Raw genomic sequence first — 23,709 nt, forward strand, 5'->3', positions numbered from 1 at the left:
GTATTGTATATTTATTTAGTTGTTTTTTTTTAAGAAAATGAACAATTGTTTTACTAGATAAGACCCTTATTCCTCGACTCGGATCATGTAGAGCCGTTTGAAGCTGCACTGAAACTGCAGTTTGGAGTTCAACCCATTGGCTCCCATTAAAGTCCACTATATGGAGAAAAATCTTGAAATGTTTACCTTAAAAGCCTTAATTTCTTTTTGTGTTTTGATAAAAATACTACTCAATAGTAACCACAGAGAAACCATTCAAATACACCAAGCAACCACCTAGAAATGCCCTAGCAAAAACCCTAGTAGCATTGACTTTTGCTCAGACAAACAGCCACATTTTTTCAGAAATTGTAGAAATCTAGTTCATTCTTCCTCTGGTTCTTGATCACCTCATTGCAGTTCCGTGGGCAAAAGGACGTTCATCTGGATAAGAACTATTTCCTGAGCCACGCTCAGAAAGCTAAATCTGAGACCTTTATCAACCTTAGAGAAGTCAGCACCCGCTTCAAACTTCCTCCTGGAGAATATCTCATCGTCCCTTCCACATTCGAACCACACAAGAACGGAGACTTCTGTGTGCGTGTGTTCTCCGAGAAACAGTCTGAGATGCAGTAAGGACTACTTTGGTTTCTTGATTTAAATTATTATTATAAGCTCTTGAAGACAATGCTTCAGTTACTGTACTTGTAGTGTCTTCAACATATGATCAACCGAAACTCTATTACTTTATTACAAGTCATTCTAAGAAACCTGTCAAAAAATGTAGTTAGTATTTTTTTATATAATTCTGTGGCCTAAAGGAAATTGTGTCTTGTGTATTTATTTATTTATTCATTCATTCGTTTATCAAACTATGACAGCAGATGATTTATTTTTCCTAGAGTTTGTAGTCAAAATACATGTAGTCACTGTAAACATTGTACATATATGTGACCCTGGACCACAAAACCAGTCTTAAGTCGCTGGGGTATATTTGTAGCAATAGCCAAAAATACATTGTGTGGGTCAAAATTATTGATTTTTCTTTTATGCCAAAAATCATTAGGAAATTAAGTAAAGATCATGTTCCATGAAGATTTCTTGTAAAATTCCTACTGTAAATATATAAAAATGTAATTTTTGATTAGTAATATGCATTGTTAATAACCTAATTTGGACAACTTTAAAGGTGTTTTTCTCAGTATTTTGAATTTTTTGCCCCCTCAGATTCCTGATTTTCAAATAGATGTATCTCGGCCAAATATTGTCCTATCCTAACAAACCATACATCAATAGAAAGCTTATTTATTGAGCTTTCATGTGATGTTTACATCTCAGTTTTGTAAAATTTAACCTTATGACTGGTTTTGTGGTCCAGGGTCACATATGTAATCAAGAGTTTGGGATCAGTAAGATTTTTAATGTTTTTTTAAAGAAGTTTTTTATGCTCATCAAGGCTGCATTTATTTGATCAAAAATACAGAAAAATATTATAATATTATTGCAATTTTAAATAACAGTTCTCAATTTTAATATACTTTAATATCATATTTATTCCTTTGAAGAAAAGCTGAATTTTTTTATTTCTAAAGGATCATGTGACACTGAAGACTGGAGTAATGGCTGATGAAAATTTAGTGCTGCTTCACAGAAAATAAATTATATTTTAAAGTATTTTCACATAGAAAAAAACAATATTATAAATGGGAATAATATTTCACAATATTACTGTTTTTTTCATATTTTTAATCAAATAAATACAGCCTTGATAAGCATAAAAGACTCATTAAAAATCGGCAGTGTATATTTTTTAAGGAGAGGTGCTATAAGACCTGTGATATTCTCTTTTGTATGCAATACACCAGTATGTTTTTGTATCTACTCTTTTATTTCCTTCAGACAATGTGATGACCCTATAGAGGCAAACATAGAAGATGTAAGTCCTGTTTACCTGTGTTCTTCTTAAAATGCTAGCATTGACTTTATTTATATGAATACCATCATTAAACCTCTTTTCTGACTCCTCAGGAGATGGTATCTGAAGATGAGGTTGATTCTGGCTTTAGGGGACTGTTTACTAAACTTGCAGGAGATGTGAGTTATTTTAGACCCTGCATAATATTCATAAATTAAACCTTGATTAACAAGAAACATGTTTGTCCAATTAAACATAAAAATGTAATAATGTTTGCTCTTGCCTAAGGACATGGAGATCTCTGCCACTGAGCTGCGAACCATTTTCAACAAAATAGTCGCAAAAAGTAAGTCTTTTCTGTTATCATTTAAATAAAAACATAAAGATATTTAGTAAACAATTTGTTTTGTCCTTATAGGAACTGATATTAAGACCGATGGTTTTAGTATGGAAACGTGTAGGGTCATGGTGAACCTCATGGATGTATCCTTCACAAATAGTCCAACATGCATTTGTGTTTAACTTCTCAGTATTTCTCAAAGTCACAAGCAGTTTGACTTAACTCTAGTGCAGGAAAGTGGCAATGGTAAACTGGGGTTAGCTGAGTTTGCCACTCTTTGGAAGAAAATTCAAAAGTATCTGGTAAGTTTGTCTTAAAGGATTTGTTCACTTCCAGAATAAAAATGTCCTAATAATTTACTCACCCCTATGTCATTGTCATCCAAGGTGTTCATATCTTTCTTTCTTCAATCGAAAAGAAATTAAGGTTTTTGAGGAAAACATTTTTAGAATTTTTCTCCATATAATGGACTTCAATTGGAGCCAATGGGTTGAAGGTCCAAATTGCAGTTTCAATGAATCTTCAAAGGGCTCTAAATGATTCCAGCCAAGGAATAAGGGTCTTATCTAGTGAAACTATTGGTAATTTTGTAAAAAAAATACAAATTTAGATACTTTTTAACCATGAATCCTCGTCTTAGAAGTATCGACCCAATGTTTACAAAATAAATGTGCAAAGACAGTCAAACGCCCTTTACAAAAAAAATTTAAAACAATGATGTCAGATGATTTTGAATTTGGAGGAGAAAATAAGAACTGAAGTACACAGACAAAGAACCCTTATTCCTCAGCTGGGAGCGTGTAGAGTCCTTTGAAGCTGCATTGAAACTGCAATTTGGACATTCAACCTATTGGGCACCATTCAAGTCCATTATATAGAGGAAAATCCTGGAATGTTTTCCTCAAAAACATTAATTTCTTTTCGACTGAAGAAACAAAGACATAAACATCTTGGATACATGGGGGTGAGGAAATTATGGAGAAATTTTTATTCTGGAAGTGAACTAATCCTTTAAGTGTGGCATAGAAAGTCAAAAATACTACTTTGCAAATTTTCATGAGCTGTCTTGGGATAAAATCCTTTTCATTTTAGGTCATTTATAAGAAGAATGACATGGATGGGTCTGGCTGTATGAGCACACCAGAGATGCGAATGGCTTTAAGGGAAGCAGGTACAGTGACCTTTGTTCAAAGTTTTCGTTTCAAAAAGATTTTTTAATTAAGGAGCAACAAGTAAAACTTCAAAGAAACCTCAAAGTAACTTGAGTTGTTGGTAATCGTTGCACAGGATTCTCTCTGAATGACTGCATTCATCAGTGTCTGGCTGCACGCTATGGAGATGCAGACATGAAGATCGACTTTGATAACTTTGTGTCCTGTGTGATGCGCCTGGAGATGATGTTCAGTAAGAACAGTTTGATTTTTTCTGATTGGTTGAAATATGTTTTTAATTATAGGTTTCAATTGTGTTTGTGTGTGTGTGTGTGTGTGTGTGTGTGTGTGTGTGTGTGTGTGTGTGTGTGTGTGTGTGTGTGTGTGTGTGTGTGTGTGTGTGTGTGGTTTTTTATATAATTGTATGGCTATAAAGTACTTAAGGTTTGTTGACTGCATTGTTGATCACTTTATTCATTACATACTTTCTGAATTGCCTCAAGTTAGACTTTTTTCAACTTTCAATTAATTAGAATGTAAAAATGTCTTACAATGTTTAATGACTTACATAACCAGCTTGTGTGTGCAGCATGTTTGCAGTAATTCAGTGTTCCAGAGGCAATTCTTTCTTACATACAGTAAGGGAAAAAACTATTTAATCCCTGTTGATTTTGTACGTTTGCCCACTAAGAAATGATCAGTCTATAATTTTAATGGTAGGTTTATTTTAACAGTGAGAGACAGAATAACAACAAAAAAAATCCAGAAAACGCATTTTAAAAATGCCACCTCCGTCAAAAATGAGATAATGATACTGTGTGAATGCTCTCTACACATAGTATACATCCATCAAATACTTTTACTTCAAACTCAGTAAATCCCAGTCTCAGCCCAATCAGAAGTACCGGTTCCCATACTTAGGTAGAAACCTATACATAGGAGCCTGATAAAAATGCTTATTTAAAGAAAAATGTCAGATGGACTTAGAGGCTTTTGCATCTGAACTCTTCATTTGATTCCCTATCAATCAGCAAGATTTCTGGCTCCCAGGTTTCTTTTATACAGATAATGAGCTGAGATTAGAAGCACTATTTTAAAGGGAGTGCTCCTAATCTCAGTTTGTTACCTGTATAAATGACACCTGTCCACAGAAGCAATCAATCAGATTCCAAACTCTCCACCATGGCCAAGACCAAAGAGATGTCCAAGGATGTCAGGAACAAGATTGTAGACCTACACAAGGCTGGAATGGGCTACAAGATCATCGCCAAGCAGCTTGGTGACTAGGTGACAACAGTTGGTGCAATTATTCGCACCAAACACAAAATAACTCAATCTCGCTCTGTCTGGGGCTCCATGCAAGATCTCACTTTGTGGAGTTTTAATGATCATGAGAATGGTGAGGAATCAGCCCAGAACTACACGGGAGGATCTTGTCAATGATCTCAAAACAGCTGGGACCATAGTCACCAAGAAAACAATTGGTAACACACTACGCCGTGAAGAACTGAAATCCTGAAGAGCCTGCACGGCCCCCCTGCTCAAGGAAGCACATGTACAGGCCTGTCTGTAGTTTGCCAATGAACATCTGAATGATTCAGAGGAGAACTGGTTGAAAGTGTTGTGATCAGATAAGACCAAAATCGAGCTCTTAGGCATCAACTCAACTTGCTGTGTTTGGAGGAGGAGGAATGCTGCCTATGACTCCAAGAACACCATCCCTTCCGTCAAACATGGAGGTGGAAACATTATGCTTTGGGGGTGTTTTTCTGCTAAGGGGAGAGGACAACTGCAACCGCATCAAAGGGACGATGGACGGGGCTATGTACTGTCAAATTTTGGATGAGAACCTCATCCCCTCAGCCAGGGCACTGAAAATGGGCCATGGATGGGTATTCCAGCATGACAGTGACCCAAAACACACAGCCAAGGCAACAAAGGAGTGGCTCAAGAAGAAACACATTAAGGTCCTGGAGTGGCATAGCCAGTCTTCAGACCTTAATTCCAATAGAAAATCTGTGAGGGGAACTGAAGGTTCGCATTGCCAAACGTAACCCTTAAAACCTTAATGACTTGGAGAGGATCTGCAAAGAGGAGTGGGACAAAATCCCTCCTGGTGGCCAACTACAAGAAATGTCTGACCTCTGTGATTGCCAAAAAGGGTTTTGCCACCAAGTACTAAGTCATGTTTTGCGAAGGGGTCAAATACTTATTTCACTCATTAAAATGTAAATCAATTCATAACTTTTTTTAAATGCATTTTTTTGGATTTTTTGTTGTCTTCTTATTCTGCCTCTCACTGTTCAAATAAACCTACCATTAAAATTATAGACTGATCATTTCTTTGTCAGTGGGCAAATGTACAAAATCAGCAGGGGATCAAATTATTATTTTCCCTCACTGTACTATATAATGTGATTTTGTTTATTTTTGTTGCATGTATTTTTTTCGTTTATATTTTTTATATATCAATTAAAAGCAAATTCTCTTTTTTAACTATTGCAGAAGTGTTCAAAAGGATTGACGTAGACAGCAGTGGCTTCATTGAGCTGGACTTCTTCCAGGTACTGAATGTCTTCCAGTCTTATAGTACTGTATGACTTAATATTGATTCATTTCGAGCATTTAAAATGGTTTTAATTCTTTTTTTCAGTGGCTGACGATTGCTATGGTTTAAAGTCCCAGAGGATTATTATGAATAGTATTTTTATTGTGCTAGTTATCTATCACTGAAAAGCAACATTTAACTAAATGCTTAATTAGTATATTGATCCAACTGGAATTTGTAAATGTGTCCATCGTACTTTGCCTGTTGTTTTATTTGTATGGCACTTTCCTCTTATTACAGTGCTTGCAAGGCATCACTGTTATGATTTTTTGCTGCTCCAAATTACTTTTTACACAATTACTTTAAATGATCAGATGTATGATTTTCACCTAGTCAAATAGACTTATATAGAAAGAGCAATGAAAGTTATATAGGGACCAGATTATTATATCAAACCTGGGGGTGAACACTTTTGGCCAGTAAGCAACCACATCGTCCTGCTGGTTGTTTAAGTAAGCACTGTTCACATTAAAGAAAATGTAAAAACAAAAGACAGTAAGCTAGTAGTGAAATTAGAGAGACTTCCGTTTCACTATAGAGAAATACCGAGAAGAATAACATCATGCAGTAAATGGTGGAACTGTTTGCATTATAAACCAGTGTGTTTATAATTAAGAAAATACATTACAACAACATAGTAAGACCAATTTACAATATCAAGCAACAAAACAAGCAGTTTTTTACAGCTAAAAATAGCTGGACGTGAATGAGACCGGAAGCCAGACCCATAAAATTTATTTACAGGGAAGAAAAAGGTGGATTCATGCTTGAATGGGATATATCATAGGAAATGTCTTTAAGTGAATAAAAAAACAGCCACATTATAACAGTCAAGAACCATGATTTGCTATTGCTTTTCAGTGCAGGTGGTATTTAAAGCCACAAGACTGTCATTTTGATTCAGTGCACAAACTTCATTGAAATTTTTGTTGATAATTTTGTTAGATTTTTTCTGTGGACTTTATACTTTTTAATGAAATTAAGTATTCAAGCTAAAACCAAGTTTACTTGTCTTTACTGCCTTGCAAGCACTGGTATCTTCTTTGTGTAAATGCAAATAAAATGTGTTGTTTGGATCATTTGGAATTTATAAATGCGTATAAAACACGGCCTTGTTGCTGTAGAGAAACAAATAAAATCTTTTATTATTTGTTACATTATTTTCCAGTGTTAAAGTTATTGTGTGTCGACTTTTTAGGAGAATTTCTGTCATTCATGTCAATAATTTTTTACATACAATTGAATGTTTGGCTCGCGCAGCCCAAACTGTATTTTGGCTACACTTGCACAATCAGAAGAAACAAGAAGAATAACACACTGCAATAAAACCATTTGCACTACAAACCAGTGTGTTTATAATAAAGACAATTAAAATAAAATGGCAATATCAAGCAGCAAAATGAGCTGTTTTTTACAGCTTAAAATAGCTGGATATGGATGAGACCGGAAGCTAGACCCATAAAATCTACAAATGGCCATGCCCACTCTTACGGGAAGAAAAAGGTGGATATTGTCAAATATAAAATACATTTTTAAGATTTTTTTAAGATTTAAAAAAATACATTTAATTCTTTTAAACATTTATGAAATACATTTTAATATTTAATGTGCATAAATTTACACTAAAGTGATAATGACAGTACTAATATTTGTCACTGTACAGAAAACGCTTGTGCAGGAAACATCCTTATTTTTTTTCGCTAGAGTCTATTTAGCACATTCTGACCATTTTAAAACTTTTCTTGTTAATACTGACATATTTGAAATCACTGTTAAAATTATATACTGTCTGAAACAAGCAATATATGATATATATTATATGACTCTGGACCACAAAGGTAGTCTTAAGTCGCACGTGTATATTTGTAGCAATAGGCAAAAATACATTGTATGAGTCAAAATTATTGATTTTTTTAATTTATGCCAAAAATCATTAGGACATTAAGTAAAGATCATGTTCCATGAAGATATTTCCTACTGTAAATATATCAAAACTTAATTCTTGATTAGTAATATGCATTGCTAAGAAATTTATTTGGACAAATTTAAAGGCGATTTTCTGAATATTTAGATTTTTTTGCACCCTCAGATTCCAGATTTTTAAGTTGTATCTCGGTCAAATATTGTCCTATCATAAACCATAAATCAATGGAAAGCTTATTTATTCAGCTTTCATCGGTGTATAAATATAAATATAAAAAAATGACCCTTATGACTGGTTTTGTGGTCCAGGGTCACATATATGAAAGAATGTATGCTTATTTATATACTGTGTTGTTGTTTTTTTTCCGTTAGATAAGTTCAAGCCGTAATTAAGGAACCCTCGCAAGACCAGTTATTTGTAACGCAGCCGGTATTTGGTGACAAGTGAACTTGTCTGTCTCAGTGTTTATCGCCCCGCCTCCTCTGGACTCTCACACACACACACCGAAGCTCTATACAGTGAAGCGCTTATCTTTCGGGTGAATATAACTGTATATATCCCACAGCCCTCTTACAGAAGAGACTGACAGGACCGCAGCTGCAAGGCAAGTTTAGCGGTTTTTGTATTTCTGCCCTCATTGAATCATGTCGACATTTATTTCGTTCTGTTTTGTCCTGTCCGTGTTGTTGGACTCCGTCGGCCTGCTGTAGTCTGCCGCATTGAACACTTTATCCAGCGTCAGATAATGCACGTTATGCACATATTGAAGCATGAAAACGTTTTCGGCTAGCGGAGTATCGCTAGAAATTTCAACTTGAAATTAGTTGAAAATTAATTGAAATTAATAATTAAATGAACCGCAGTGATTTGTAAAGGCTGACTGGAGTTACTAAGACAACACGACAAAATATTTGGCATGCCATACATTTTAGAAATGAAATAATGTACAGAACAACCATAAACACTTACTAAATAGCCACCAAAAGCTGTTTTTAAAATGTTAAATATAAAATGAATGTTTTAAAAAACCCTGTAGTGGGTTTCTCGAAGTGCTAATAGTTTTTGTACATTTATCTCAAAACAATGCAGGCTGTGAAGTTACACTAACGTGATTTGTGTTGAAATGAATGGGAGGCCCTCAGTCTGTTGTGTTTTGAGGCCAGCAGCACAATGCAGTCATTGATGCAGAGAGATAATTATTTTACAATTATTTTGCATGTCAATATAAGAGTCTGAAAATTGAGTGAGATTTCTGTTGAGCAGATTATGAGTCTAACTTTTGTAGCAAGAGCCAAAAATACATTGCATGGGTCAAAATTATCGATTTTTCTTGCCACAAATCATTAGGATATTTAGTAAAGATTATGTTCCATGAAGGTATCTTGTACATTTCCTATTGTAAATATATCAAAACTTATTTTTTGATTAGTAATGTGCAATGCTAAGAACTTCATTTGCACAACTTTAAAGGCAGTTTTCTCAATATTTAGATTTTTTTGCACCCTCAGATTCCAGATTTTTAAATAGTTGTATCTCAGCCAAATATTGTCCTATCCTAACAAAACATACATCAATAGAAAGCTTACTTGTTCAGTATAAATCAATAAATCTATTTTAAAAATTGACCCTTACGACTAGTTTTGTGATTCAGGGTCACATATTTAGCCAGAGCCACAGTGCAGCATTCATCACAGTTATCAAAGATAGCATTTAGACCTAACTGAGTTTACATTTTTAACCTTACTGATATAGAATAACATGCATAATTGACATAACTAACATTTTTAGTAATCTAACTGATGCCAACAGCTTTCAGTGCAACTAAATTGTATTTGAAGACTAAAATAAGTGTTCAAATATTTAGTTAAATTCCCTAAGATACGAAAAATCAAAACAAATGATGCACGACGTTTCTCTAAACTAAACATTTTGGGCCATTTTTCCAATTACCAGCTGTCCAGTTCATCAGATTAACATGTTCTACTAATGTTTAACACCCACAAAGCTAAAAATGCCTCATTTTGATTAGTATATATATATTTGTTTTATCGTTTAAACCTCTGATGAGATCCCAAACGCTCATGTAAGATACAAAACTGTCACTAGTGCTGTACCCTTTCAAAAAGTACAAATCTGTACACTTTAGGTACTAATATGTACCTTTAAGATACTAATGTCTACCATTTAGGGGTAAACAATGTACAAAAGGGTACTTTTTAGACTTTTTGTAGCCCAGTGACAGCTTTGTTTTAAAGCTTTGTACATAATAGTGTACATAATTTGCATTTATATGTCAATGACAGAGTCTTTGTTTGTCTGTTTTTTTGTTATGGCAAGACAATGCAATGTACTCAATGTCTACACAAAGGCACAAAATGATTTAAGTATTTGAGTATGAATCACTTTGCTATCAGTTTGGCTATTTATACCTGCTCTGCATCTCACGGCTCCAGCATGTTCACATATGGAGGAATCGTGGCACAGATCAGTGCTAACAGGCTACAGGCAGAAGGCGTGGGGTCTTTTGAGCAGGCTTTACACTTCCAGAACCAGAACTTTGAGGCCCTCAAACAGGAGTGTTTGGAAGGAGGCTACCTGTTCGAAGATCCCTGCTTCCCTGCCGAACCACCCTCTCTTGGCTTCAAAGAACTTGCCCCATATTCCTCCAAAACCCAGGGTGTGGAATGGATGCGCCCTACGGTAAGGGAAAAAGATGCTTTGTTGTTACGCTGCCTCTAACAAACTGCATTTATTTTGAAAAATACAGTAAAAACAGCAATATTTGGAAAATGTATTCCTCTGAAGGCAAAGCTGAATTTTCATCAGTCAGCCATTGCTTCAGTCTTCAGTGTCACATGACCCACCCAATCCTTGCAGTTCATAGTCAGAATGTTTATAACCGCACAGACCCCTCCCTTCACTCCATTGCAGCTGTTGTCGCTATTATAAAGTCACATACACATGGATTATTACATTTGTGTAGACACACTTAGTCAGGGTACACATGATTCCTCTAAGGTGGCTTCATTCAGATGGCTTACTGTTAATTCAGTACAGAAAATAAGTAGGTTTCTCTGGGAACATAGGTGTGGTAGCAGTTATTACGTCCATGTTGTTCCAGAGACGGTTGTTTTTTAGCACAATACACAAAAATACCTAATTTTCAACAGCATGGTTATTATAGTTAACTAAAACTAAAACCATTCAAAAGTGTTACTCAAAATAAAATAGCTTATACTTATTTAATTTTAGCTATTTGCCAAAGCAACATTTTTTAACCTGATGGCTACAAACTAAAACGGAAATAAAAATTAAATATAGCTGCAAGCAGCGATTGTTGGGGTTCAAACGCTTTAAGGCATTTAAGCACATAATTAAAAAGACATTATTTATCTAACCTATAACCACTAAATCAATGCTTTAAAAAAGCATTTTGGCAAATCCAGGTAATTTACCACAGAAATATTATGTTTTTTAATGTTTATGACTGTTATAGCGTCAGCTGTGGTCTGATTTCCTTAAAACTTTGCATGCTTGTTTAGAATCACCTGTTGCATGTGCTCAACAGGTTTTGTCAAGTTTTAGCTTTCCTTTAGGCTTTATAGGAATATGGGTGAATTTGAACAGGCCCCTTTTCTAAAGGGTACATTTAAAAAAAAATTATAATTATTGACTTAGAGAGTCCAGAGAATTGCACTGTTGCAATGTTTTTGTTCCAGATTAAGTGAAAAACCTAGGACTAGTTCGCAAAAGTAGTTTTTTTTACATCTTCTCAATCATTTAACAAACGATTTGATTGACAGCAATGGTTCTAGAGGCAAAGTTATCCAAAATGAGGAGTTCTATCTTATGATACAAATATCATGTAATCAAAACCACACAGTGTAAAATTATTTACAAAATTGAAAAATGCGATTTATTTCAAATTTCTCACAAATCTTTGGGGCCGTGAGTCAACCAGGCCCACTGAGTATCTTTCTGATCAGCCTCTGTTAACCTTGTCTCAGAATTCATCAGCCAATGGCGGCCATGTTTTTTGAGATGTCCTTATGGACAATTGTGGCACTTTGGACCAAGAACGTGCACACTGCACAGCAATTTTCATGTTAATAGGACAAATGGTTGTGTAGGTATAGCCATTTTTTAAATGTTTTTTCCCTCTTATAGCCACGAAAGGGTCAAGCTCTAGAATTTTTGTTCTGTGACCTCAAATTGAGCTCTTACATACTGTAAGTGTTCTGAGTTTGGCAAAGATATCTCATTCCATTTAGGAGTTATAGGCATTTTACTAAAAGTGCCCCAGCCCCTTTCAAACATTTTGGCATCTCTTTGTGATGCAGAGTTAAAAGTGAAACGTTTTTTGATAATTACTGATGTCCACTCTCCAGAGAGTCTTTCTGCACTAGTTTGGTTCCGATTGGGACTATTTTTTTCTAAAAATCCCCCCCAAAAAAAAAACATTGCAGGCTCACAAATGAATCTGATATGCCTTTTGTCCTGTGTAAGCCAAGGATTCCAACGACATAAGACACTTGAGCATACTACTAACATTTTAGGAGTTATGAGCAATTTCATACTTTTGATCACTGTAGCGCCCCCATCAGGCCAATTGGGGAGAGCCTTGGTGACTTTGTAGGCGGTGTGAGTACTACCATCCCTCCAAGTTTCAAGTCTCTACGACTTATGGTTTGGTCTGCATGATCAGTTTTATGTGGAGATTGCTGATCCTTGGCCATTCTAACAATTACAATAGGATTTCATCGCTACGCACTTGAACCCGTAATAAGAACTATATGGATGAATTAAAAAAAACTAACTAAACTAATAAAAATGGAAAAATACAATGAAAACAGAACATACAAAAAACAACAACTTTTAATTATGGCAAAATAACACTGTTCCATACACTAACAGTTCATGTTGACACCAAAAAGACAAAAAATGTGCATACATATATTTAAAAAAACTAAATTAACAACTATATGGGTTTGTTACAAAATGACAGTGCTTTTTCATTTTTGGCTAAACTATTCTTATATAGTCTTGATTTATTCAAACATAAAACCTTTGGGTTGCCCAGTTCCAGTCTCAGCCCCTCTAATCCCTCTTTTTCTGCAGGAGCTCTGTGATGATCCTCAGTTCATCGTGGGTGGAGCCTCAAGGACAGACATCTGTCAAGGAGCTCTGGGTAAGTTTTCTGTTTGTACAAAAGTCATTCAGTATGCATAGTTCGTAAGAGTGTCTTGGTAGGTATTACGTGTCATGGAATCCCCTCTAAATGATTCTAGGCCTGTAAAACTTAAAGCTTGACTCACCACAGAAAAAGCAGCTCATATAACTGACCTGAGGCGTGTCTGCGTGTGACTCATCCACTTCCCACTGACCTTGAGTCAGTGCATGTTTGTAATTGTGCCAACTTATCTGAATCAGTGTGCATGTCAGATTTTTATGTTACCGCCCTTGTAGAGTACATATTTGAACTGCTTTTACATAACCAATATAAAACTATAAAATACAATAGCAGGCAAAAGTCTGCACACACCCTCATTTGCAATTATAGAAAGACGTCAAAACTATGGAATATTACAAATGGACTAATGGGATTTAATAAATAACCTACTTTCATGTAGTTACCTTTACAGTTTAACAATTGAAAGCCTACACTGGTACTGTGTGTTCAGCCCAGCACGGGCCCCTTATGGTTTCTGTGGCTGTGGAAAATTCCTCTGCTCTGAGTTGGAGATCTGAGTGGGATGTAAACAGGAATGGGTTCACACAGGCCTCACAGTAAAAATAAACCACACCTCTTTGTCTGTGTCCCCCTGCTGGTTGTAGATTGCTAGTTCAACTGCTGTGTTTTATATAAAGACAAAATAATGACGAGCATATTTAGGGATTTTGGTATTACAGTTTAAATTGCTTTTGAATAAGTGTCTTTATTACTGTTCTCCCTGCCTCATCTGTTTTGTTTTTTTTTTGTTTTTGTTTTTTCTGGATCAGGTGACTGCTGGCTCCTCGCTGCTATAGCCTCGCTGACTCTTAATGAAAGACTCCTTCATAGGGTCGTCCCTCATGGACAGAGCTTTCAAGATGACTATGCTGGAATATTCCACTTTCAGGTTCTGAAACACAATTGCATCCTCTAGAGGTTCTTGTTGAAAATAAAGAAGTTTTGATTTTAATATTCATGCTAAAATTCTTCAAATATTTTAATAGACAAACATTAATTAGACTGAAACATAAATTAAGATTTTAAACGTAATTTTTGTATTTTATAAAATAAGTTATTATTGTTATTAATTTTATTAATTTATACAATTTAATGTATACAGCTGAAGTCAAAAGTTTACATACACCTTGCAGAATCTACAAAAAATAAGAGGGATCATACAAAATTCATGTTGTTTTTTAGTTAGTACTGACTTGAATAAGATATTTCACATGAAAGACGTTTACACATTTATAAAAATGACCCTGTTCAAAAGTTCTTGATTCTTAATACTTTTGTTTTTGTGGTAGTTGTTTATGAATCCCTTGTTTGTCCTGAACAGTTAAACTGCCTGCTGTTCTTCAGAAAAAGAGGTCCCACAAGTTCTTTGGTGCTTCAGCATTTTTACCCGTTCCAGCAAAGACTGAATGATTTTGAGATCCGTCTTTTCACACCGAGGACAACTGAGGGACTCATATGCAACTATTACAGACGTTTCAAACATTCACTGATGATCCAGAAAGAAAAAAAATGATGCATTAAGAGTCAGGGGGTAAAAACTTTTTTTAGTTTTTGAAGATCAGGGTAAATTGAACTTACTTTGTCTTCTGGGGAATATGTAAGTATCTTCTGTAGCATCAGTGAACATTTGAACCTTCTGTAATAGTTGCATATGAGTCCCTCAGTTGTCCTCAGTGTGAAAAGAAGGATCTGAAAATCATAGTCAATGTTGGAAATGGTTCAAATACACAAAATGCTGAAAAACCAAAGAGTTTGTGGGACCTGAAGGATTTTTTTTCTGAAGAACAGCAGGCAGTTTAACTGTTCAGGACTAACTATCACTAAAAAAACAAAAAAAAAAACAGTTGTGGATCATTCAGGTAAAAACACAGTATTAAAAATCAAGTGTATGTAAACTTTTGAATAGGGTCATTTTTATAAATTCAACTATTATTTTAACTTGTGGATTGTGTAAACATCTTCAATGTGAAATATCTTATTCAGGTCAGGTCAGTACTAAATAAAAAAATCACATGCATTTTGTAGGATCCCTCTTATTTTGGTATAATAATTAACATTTAGCAGATTCTGAAAGGTGTATGTAAACTTTTGTTAATTTTTTTTTTATGTTAGTCTTAAGGTGCAGTCACCTTAGCGTTTTAGGAAAATTTTACAGGCAAAAAACTATTTAAAGGTCAGTTGTCTATTGCAATAAAGTAGCCAGGTATGAAACACACAATAGTCACTCTGCAACCTGCAAAAATTAATGTGCCCACACCTTTAATTCGGATTCCTCTCAGCCTTTTCTTCTTATTAATCACTGTCTGTCAACTAGATGTTAGGTTAATTACGTCTGCTTTCATCTGTTCTGCAGTTCTGGCAGTTTGGCGAATGGGTCGATGTTGTGATTGATGATCGGCTCCCGGTCAAAGACGGCGAGCTCATGTTTGTCCATTCAGCAGAGGGGAATGAGTTCTGGAGTGCCTTGGTTGAAAAAGCCTATGCTAAGTATGTCCTGATAGACATTTTGGTAAAGGCCAGCAAAATGTGTTCTTACTAACCAATAATCATTTATAAAAGTAGGCTGTCTCTTTCTTGAAGATTTTACCATATAACTAGAGTATCCTCACTTGTATTTGTGTATGTTTTGTACAAGGCTAAATGGCTCTTATGAAGCTCTCTCTGGAGGATCAACCACTGAGGGTTTTGAAGATTTCACCGGAGGAGTTTCAGAGATGTACGAGCTGCGGAAAGCTCCAAGAGACCTGTATCGAATCATCAGTAAAGCCTTGGAAAGAGGCTCCCTGCTGGGCTGCTCTATTGATGTGAGAACGTCATTTACCATACTTCACTTAAAGGGATAGTTCACCCCAATATGAAAATTCTGTCATTAATTTCTCACCCTCATTTGGTTCCAAACCCTTAAGACCTTTGTTCATCTTCAGAACACAAATTAAGATATTTTTGATGAAATCCGAGAGCTTACTGACCCTGTATAGACAGCAACACAACTACCGCTTTCAAGGGACAGAAAGGTAAGATTTAGAAATAGATTAACTTATTATTTGTGATTGCGTACCAGATCACCAGTGCCTTTGACATGGAATCTGTGACTTTCAAGAAGCTGGTTAAGGGTCATGCTTACTCAGTGACTGCTCTCAAACAGGTGACACTCCCAGTATATGTTCCTCATCATAAACACATTTGAGTTTAATTTTGTCTGCCTTCATGTGTGCAATCTCTCTTTGACAGGTGGAATTTAGGGGTCGTACAGAGAGGCTTATCCGCATCCGTAACCCATGGGGTCAGGTTGAATGGACGGGAGCCTGGAGCGACAAGTAAGAAATAACGCAGAAACACTTCTTCAGTTCAGCCCAAGTCATTGAGTAAGAAGACTGTATATGTTTCCTTTCCAGCTCCCCTGAATGGGATGAAATCGATCCATCTGAGAAGGATGAATCACACTTACAAATGGAGGATGGAGAGTTTTGGTGAGCTTTATCAGTGCTAAAAAATTAAAGGAATAGTTAACCCAAAAAACTCACCCTTAGATGAATTTGTTTCTTCAATGGGATAGATTTAGAGCAAATTAATATTACATCACCAGTGGATCCTCTGCAGTGAATGGGTGCTATCAGAATGAGAGACCAAACAGCTGATAAAAACCAAAAAAAGTTGTCTCATTTGAATCAGGAGAGAAATCAAGCACAGTTTACAAGTGAAGAACTGTTCTAAACAAGTGTTGGTGGATTTTGATGTGAAAGGACAACAGAGAAATCATCATTTTGGATTATGAACTTGGAGTATTTTGGGCAGAAGCAACTGTTAAAAGATTAGTTCACTTCCAGAACAATAATTAACAAATAATTTACTTACCCCCTTGTCATCTACACTTGTCTTTCTTTCTTCAGTCATAAAGAAATTGTTTTTTAAGGAAAATATTTCAGGACTTGTAAATAATTTTATATAGTGGACTTCTATGGTCCCAGCAAGTTTGAATTTCTAAAATGTTCTTTTAGTTCTAGAAGTGAACTAATTCTTTAAAACATCTTAATGACGGATTTGTTTCTTACAAACATACAGCTTTTTAGATGACAAGACTGTAATTGATGGACTGGAGTTGTGTGGGTTACTTGTGGATTTTTGTGATGTTTTTGTCAGCTGTTTGAACTCTCATTCTGACGGCACCCATTCACTGCAGAGGATCTGTTGGTGAGCAAGTGATGCAGTGCTAAATTTCTCCAAAAACTCATCTATGTCTATTTTTTATTTTTGGGTGACTTGACACATTAGTAGACCGAAAAAGCATTGTATACTCTTGCAGCGTAGAGAAAATTTCCCTTTGTCCCCAGGATGTCATTCAGTGAGTTTTTGCGGCAGTTCTCCAGACTGGAGATTTGCAATCTGACCCCTGATGCTCTGAGCGATGATGACATGAACCACTGGAACACCATCAAGTTTCACGGCGCCTGGCGGAGAGGCAGTACAGCGGGAGGATGTAGAAACCATCCCAGTGAGTAACGCCCTGTTTACATTCAGCGGTTTTATCAGTTGAGGTCAGAGAGTAGGTGTATTGTTGGTCATAGTGGACTTCTCTACTGCTGGAAACATAGGTGGGGCATAGGTTTATAAAAATATGATAAAAATCCAATTGCCAATTAATTGTTTTTTCTGTAAATTTGTTTATTTGAATATACACTACCATTTAAAGGTTTTGGGGTTGGTAGGATTTTATATATTTTTTTAAAAGTCTTATGCTCACAGAGGCTGCATTTATTTGATCATAAATGCAGTAAAAAAACTGTAATATTGTGATTTGCTGCCATTTAAAGCAACATTTCTTTTTTAATATACACTTCCAGTCAAAAGTTTTTGAACAGTAAGATTTTGATTTTTTTTTTTAAAGAAGTCTCTTCTGCTCACCAAGCTTCTGCTTGATCCAAATATATTTTTACTTTTAAAAATAACTGTTTTTTCAGTTTTCTTTGATTAATAGAAAGTTTATCTTTCTATTCAGCATTTATCTAAAATAGAAATCTTTTGTAACATTTTAAATGTCTTTCTCATCACTTCTGGTCAATTTTTTTGAACAGCAAATCAGCATATTAAAATAATTTTCTGAAGGATCATGTGACACTGAAGACTGAAGTAATAATGCTTTTGTAACATTATACACTATACCATTTAAAAAGCTTGTAGTCAGTATAATTTTCTTTAGTTTTTTTGGGAAAGAAATAATTGAAATTAATACTTTTACCTAGCAAGGATGCTTTAAATTGCTCAAAAGTGATAATAAAGACATTTATAATGTTACAAAAGATAAATTAAATCAGATAAATGCTGTTCGTTTGAACTTTCTATTCATCAAACTTAAAAACACTTTATTTGGCTGTTTTCAACATAATAATAAAACTAAATGTTTTTTGAGCAGCAAATCAGAATATTAAAACGATTTTTGAAGGATCATGTAACGTAATAAATGCAGGTTTGGTGAGCTAAAGATTCTTTAAAAAAGATAAAAAATCGTAATGTCCAAAAACTTTTGACTTGTAGTGTATTTTAAAATGTAATTTATTCCTGTGATGCAAAATGAAATTTCAGCATCATTACTCCAGTCCACAGCATCACATGATCCTTTAGAAATCATTCTAAAATGCTTATTTGGTGCTCAAGAAAAAAAAAAATCATTTAATTTCTTTATTTTTTTATTTTTTATTTTTTTTTTTTGTAGAAACACTGATACTGTTTTTCTAGGATTCCTTTATATATCCTTTATACATCATGTATTTGATGCAGAACTCTTTTGTAACATTATATAAACCTTTACTGTCACTTTAAATCAATTGAATGCATTCTTGCTGAAAAAAAGTATTAATTTCTTTCAAAAACAATCCTACTGACCACAAACCTTTGAACGTGCATTAAGCATCATATCACGAACAAGATGAACAATATTAATATTAATGCATAAATCATCTCAGATTAAACCCTTGACTGGTACATGTTCCTGTACTATTTGGCAGACACATTCTGGATCAATCCACAGTATAAGATCACACTGCTGGAGGAAGATGATGACCCAGAGGATGAAGAAGTGGCCTGCAGCTTCCTGGTGGCTTTAATGCAGAAAGACCGCAGACGGCACCGCCGCCAAGGACAGGACATGCACACAATCGGCTTTGCTATCTATGAGGTGAGAAGCCAAATATATTTAAATTGAGAGACAATAAGGTAAACAAAGCCTAATTGTTTCTTTTTTTCTTCTCCTTGCAGATTCCTGAAGAGGTATGAAGCCATGTCAACAATTTCTAGGTTTGGCCACATCATTACGGCTTGTATACATCCATTAACAGGTCATTTAGTTTTGAAACAGAAGGTTGAATTTTCCTCTAGATTAGTCACAGTGCAGTAACAATAGAATAATTTTGCATCCCGTACATATTTGTAATTTCCATTTGTTTGAAGTATGCAGGCTGTCAGAACGTCCACCTTAAAAAGGACTTCTTCCTGACACACTCATCAAGCGCTCGCTCTGAGACCTTCATCAACCTGCGGGAGGTGAGCACTCGTCTCCGCCTGCCTCCCGGTGAATACATCATCGTCCCCTCCACCTTTGAACCCAGCAAAGAGGCTGATTTTGTCCTACGAGTCTTCACTGAAAAGCAGTCACAGACAGAGTGAGTGTGTGTTCTTGTTTAGGCACTCTAGGAAGGTTATTCTATAACGATTGAATCTGTTGTTTTTTTCTCTCTTTTAAAGGGAGTTGGATGATGAGATTTTAGCTGACCTTGAGGATGAGGTAAGATTTGCCAGAGATTTGCCAGAGATGCCATATTCTTTAGACTGTTGAATGAACTTGGCTTTTTTGTTTTTTCTTGTAGGAAGAAATTACAGAGGATGACATTGATGATTCTTTCAAGGCCTTGTTTGCTCAGCTGGCTGGGGAGGTGAGTAAATATATAAAACTGTTTTTTAGTTTTGAATGAAGGCTTAGGTTTAGATACAAATGTGACCCTGGACCACAAAACCAGTCTTAAGTCGCTGGGGTATATTTGTAGCAATAGCCAAAAATACATTGTATGGGTCAAAATTATTGATTTTTCTTTTATGCCAAAAATCATTAGGAAATTAAGTAAAGTTCATGTTCCATGAAGATTTTTTGTAAAATTCCTAATATAAATATATCAAAATGTAACTTTTGATTAGTAATATGCATTGTTAAGAACCTAATTTGGACAACTTTAAAGGTGATTTTCTCAGTATTTTGATTTTTTTGATTGCACCCTCAGATTCTAGATATTCAAATTGTATCTCGGCCAAATATTGTCCGATCCTAACAAACCATATATCAACAGAAAGCTTATTTATTGAGCTTTGATATGATGTATACATCTCAGTTTTGTAAAATTTAACCTTATGACTGGTTTTGTGGTCCAGGGTCACAAATGGTCCTCTAATGTTATAATATTGCATATAAATATGAACTTTTGAACATTTTAGGATATGGAGATATCTGTCCGTGAGCTCAGGACTATTCTCAACAGAGTAGTGTCCAAACGTGAGTAACAGAACACACTCTTTTTCTTAGACTTGGGGTCAGTGCAGTCAAACTGAACCTGTTTATCTGATCTGAATGAGCTGTTTCTCTCTCAGACAAGGATTTAAAGACAGATGGCTTCAGCATGGAGTCCTGCAGAACTATGGTCAACCTCTTGGATGTATCCTTCGCCAGTTGAATGATAATCCTTTTTAACATGTTGTTAAGCTGTTTTGTGTTCATTTGCTTCTCCCATTTACCTTTTTTTACTATCACTCTATATAGACTAATACAATCAGATACAATATGATAATTTCTCCAATATTTTTTACAATGTAAAACTCAGTCACAATGCACAGTATTTCCGTCTAACATGCATTTTGAGGTGCAGCTTGTCATTTTAATGGAGTGTTTTTACTACTTAGCAGAAAACCTTTTATGTCACCTGAATGTGTTAGTAGATTTGTGTTGGATGTTATCTTTGGAATTTATTTTAACATCATACATTTTTCAAATCATTTCATTCAGTTTGGGACTTCGGAGCGCATTTTGCGAATCATTCAATTTCGATTGGGTTGGTGAATCATTTAATGCAGATTGGAACTTCAAGTACCATCAATCACTTGATGCAGATTTGGACTTTTATGCAGGTTCACAAATCATTTGATACAGACTGGAACTTCAGAGTGGGTTGTGAATCATATGCTCCAATCAGATCGCAGATCACAAATCATTTAATTCAGATCGGAACTTTGGAGAAAGTTTGATTCAGAGACTTCAAAGCTTGAATCATTTGATTTAGATTGGGACTTCAGAGCGGGTTCGTGAATCATTTGATTTAGATTGGGACTTCATGTACCATGTATCATTTGATGCAGATTTGGACTTTTAAGTGGGTTCGTGAATCATCTGATGCAGACTGGAACTTTGGAGCAGGTTGTGAATCATATGCTCAGATTGGATTGCGGATTGCAAATTATTTGATTCAGATCAAGATATCAAAGTGTGTTTTGTGAATCATTCAATTTCGATTGGGACTTCGGAGCAGGTTGCCAAATCATTCGATTTAGATCAGCACTTCGGAGCAGGTTTGTGAGTCGTTTGATTAAGATCCGCACTTTGGAGCCAGTTTGTGTATCATTTTATTTAGATCAGAACTTTGCGTATTGTGAATCATTTGATTCAGACTTCCCAGTTTAGATTGGAACTTCAGAGCGGGTTCGTGTACTGTGAATCATTTGATGCAGATTTGGATTTTTAAGCAGGTTCACAAATTATTTGATACAGATCGGGACTTCGGAGTGGCTTGAATCTTTTGATTCAGATCGGGACCTTGGATCGTCTATCTTGTAATCTGTTTTTCTGATTTTTTTTAAATTATGAAACAGTTTATATATATGTATATCATGCCATTTCGTGATCAGACAATTCTGCATCTGTTTTTACTCTTGACTCCATTCATCAGAAAGATGGTAGTGCACGATTGGGTTTAGTAGAGTTTCAGATCCTGTGGAACAAAGTAAGAAAGATGTTGGTAAGTAGTACCTTAGGTCAAGTTTTTATTTCTTTTCAAATGTCTTATAGATTCTTTAATACAGTGTTCAAAATAAATATCTCATGCTTTCTTTTCCACTCAGGGGATCTTCAGAGAGTTTGATATTGATAAGTCAGGGACTATGAGCTCTTATGAGATGCGTCTGGCTGTAGAATCAGCAGGTAAAAGATTTGTTTTATAATTGGCAAACAAATAATTAAATAATAATATTTGTAATAATAGTTTTTACTGTATTTTTGCTCAAATAAATGCAGCTTTGCTGAGCATAAGACTTAAAATATTATACATATTACATTAAAAAAATATTATTACCAAGCCAAATTTTTTGAACAATGTATTTACAAGTTAGTGTCACTGAAGTTCTCTCTGAAAGACCATCCTGTGCATTTTTTTACAGGCTTTAAGCTCAATAACAGACTCAACCAGATTCTTGTAGCCAGATATGCTGAGAACGAGGTGATCGATTTTGATAACTTTGTCTGCTGCTTGATCAAACTGGAAGCCATGTTCAGTAAGTGTTTCTTTTTGTATCACATTTTTAAATATAAAACACTTTATCCCAGTGTGTTTTCATAGTCTTGCACTTCCTTGTAGGATCTTTCCAGCAATTAGACAGAGATGGAACAGGAACGGCTGAGATGAACCTATCTGAGGTGCTCTGACTTGATTTCTTGATATTCAAATGTTATAACAGACTACCTTCAAAACACTAATCACTCTTTTTGTGTGTGTAGTGGCTCGTCATGACCATGTGCGGTTGAGGTAGACCATTTCATGAACATCCAACTCAAGAGCCTGCTGCAAAGTGCCTCAATGCTGAACTCCTCATGCAACAATCCCACTATAACCTCATTAGAATAAAGTGCTACTAGATTTATAAAGATTTATTTTTCGATTGTAATATATCTTGCAAAGAAAAACCCTCTACTGTGAAACACAAGAAATGCTGTCTGAAGAGGACCTCCACTCATCGCTTCTGTAATGCCTGATGGAATGGCTGAGGAACATCATGTGCATGTTTTGCAGTTTGTCCTAACAGAAGACCAACCTTTATTTCCAAAAGGCTGTCTATGAATAGTGCCATAGGAAAAATAAATAAATAAATAAACCACAGCACTGCATGTTCTCCTATGAGGTGAACTAATGCATCCTGTTAAAAAAAACTTTAGATGCACAATGCATAATTGTGTGATGTTGTCACTGATTTCCTATGACCAGAGCTTCAGAATAAACTCTGTTGTTGTACTAAACTTACATAACTTATTTCATATGCTCTGAAAACACTTCCAAAAATCTGAAACGTCCTTACAAGTGAGTCATATTAGAGAATTTAATGGTAAATTGTGTAAAATTTAATTATTCATAATGTTAGCACGAAATTTTGACTTTTTATCTCACAATTCTTATTTTTCCCCCTTAAAATTCAGTCAAAAAACAATCAGAATTGCAAGATATAAATTCTGAATTCTAAGGGGGAAAAGTCACAATTGC

At 35.2% G+C, this 23,709-nt stretch overlaps 2 protein-coding genes across 2 annotated transcripts in view; both read left to right on the plus strand.

Moving 5' to 3' along the window:
* The window catches only part of capn2a (calpain 2, (m/II) large subunit a), a 21,173-nt gene extending 14,020 nt beyond the window's left edge, over positions 1–7,153 (plus strand). Inside the window, exons 12-21 of the mRNA XM_073833696.1 lie at positions 400–611; positions 1,879–1,915; positions 2,008–2,073; positions 2,183–2,240; positions 2,313–2,377; positions 2,468–2,536; positions 3,327–3,405; positions 3,522–3,638; positions 5,891–5,949; positions 6,039–7,153. Of these exons, the coding sequence (XP_073689797.1) occupies positions 400–611; positions 1,879–1,915; positions 2,008–2,073; positions 2,183–2,240; positions 2,313–2,377; positions 2,468–2,536; positions 3,327–3,405; positions 3,522–3,638; positions 5,891–5,949; positions 6,039–6,062 (786 nt within the window). The 3' untranslated portion in view covers positions 6,063–7,153. The remainder of the gene's footprint in view (positions 1–399; positions 612–1,878; positions 1,916–2,007; positions 2,074–2,182; positions 2,241–2,312; positions 2,378–2,467; positions 2,537–3,326; positions 3,406–3,521; positions 3,639–5,890; positions 5,950–6,038) is intronic.
* Positions 7,154–8,397: 1,244 nt separating this feature from the next.
* Positions 8,398–23,468, plus strand: capn1a (calpain 1, (mu/I) large subunit a). Its single transcript, XM_073833698.1, has 22 exons — positions 8,398–8,521; positions 10,371–10,617; positions 13,036–13,105; positions 13,918–14,036; positions 15,501–15,634; positions 15,783–15,951; positions 16,209–16,292; positions 16,379–16,464; positions 16,543–16,617; positions 17,479–17,639; positions 19,150–19,319; positions 19,400–19,411; positions 19,592–19,803; positions 19,886–19,925; positions 20,008–20,073; positions 20,627–20,684; positions 20,780–20,844; positions 22,129–22,197; positions 22,301–22,379; positions 22,616–22,729; positions 22,813–22,871; positions 22,953–23,468. Exons 2-22 carry the CDS (start codon positions 10,372–10,374, stop codon positions 22,977–22,979), a joined length of 2,115 nt encoding a protein of 704 aa, XP_073689799.1. The 5' UTR covers positions 8,398–8,521; position 10,371; the 3' UTR covers positions 22,980–23,468.
* Positions 23,469–23,709: the final 241 nt, after the last annotated feature.

Source organism: Garra rufa, chromosome 2, assembly GCF_049309525.1.
Source record: "Garra rufa chromosome 2, GarRuf1.0, whole genome shotgun sequence".
NCBI lineage: Eukaryota > Metazoa > Chordata > Actinopteri > Cypriniformes > Cyprinidae > Garra > Garra rufa.

What these genes read in the sequence shown, in the direction of transcription:
- capn1a (XM_073833698.1), top strand. Translation starts at nt 10,372, where the DNA reads ATGTTCACATATGGAGGAATCGTGGCACAGATCAGTGCTAACAGGCTA. An exon ending in AGGATGTAGAAACCATCCCA is followed by an intron (nt 17,640 to 19,149) that starts GTGAGTAACGCC and finishes ACTATTTGGCAG; the next exon opens with ACACATTCTGGATCAATCCA. An exon ending in TAGCTGACCTTGAGGATGAG is followed by an intron (nt 19,926 to 20,007) that starts GTAAGATTTGCC and finishes TTTTTCTTGTAG; the next exon opens with GAAGAAATTACAGAGGATGA.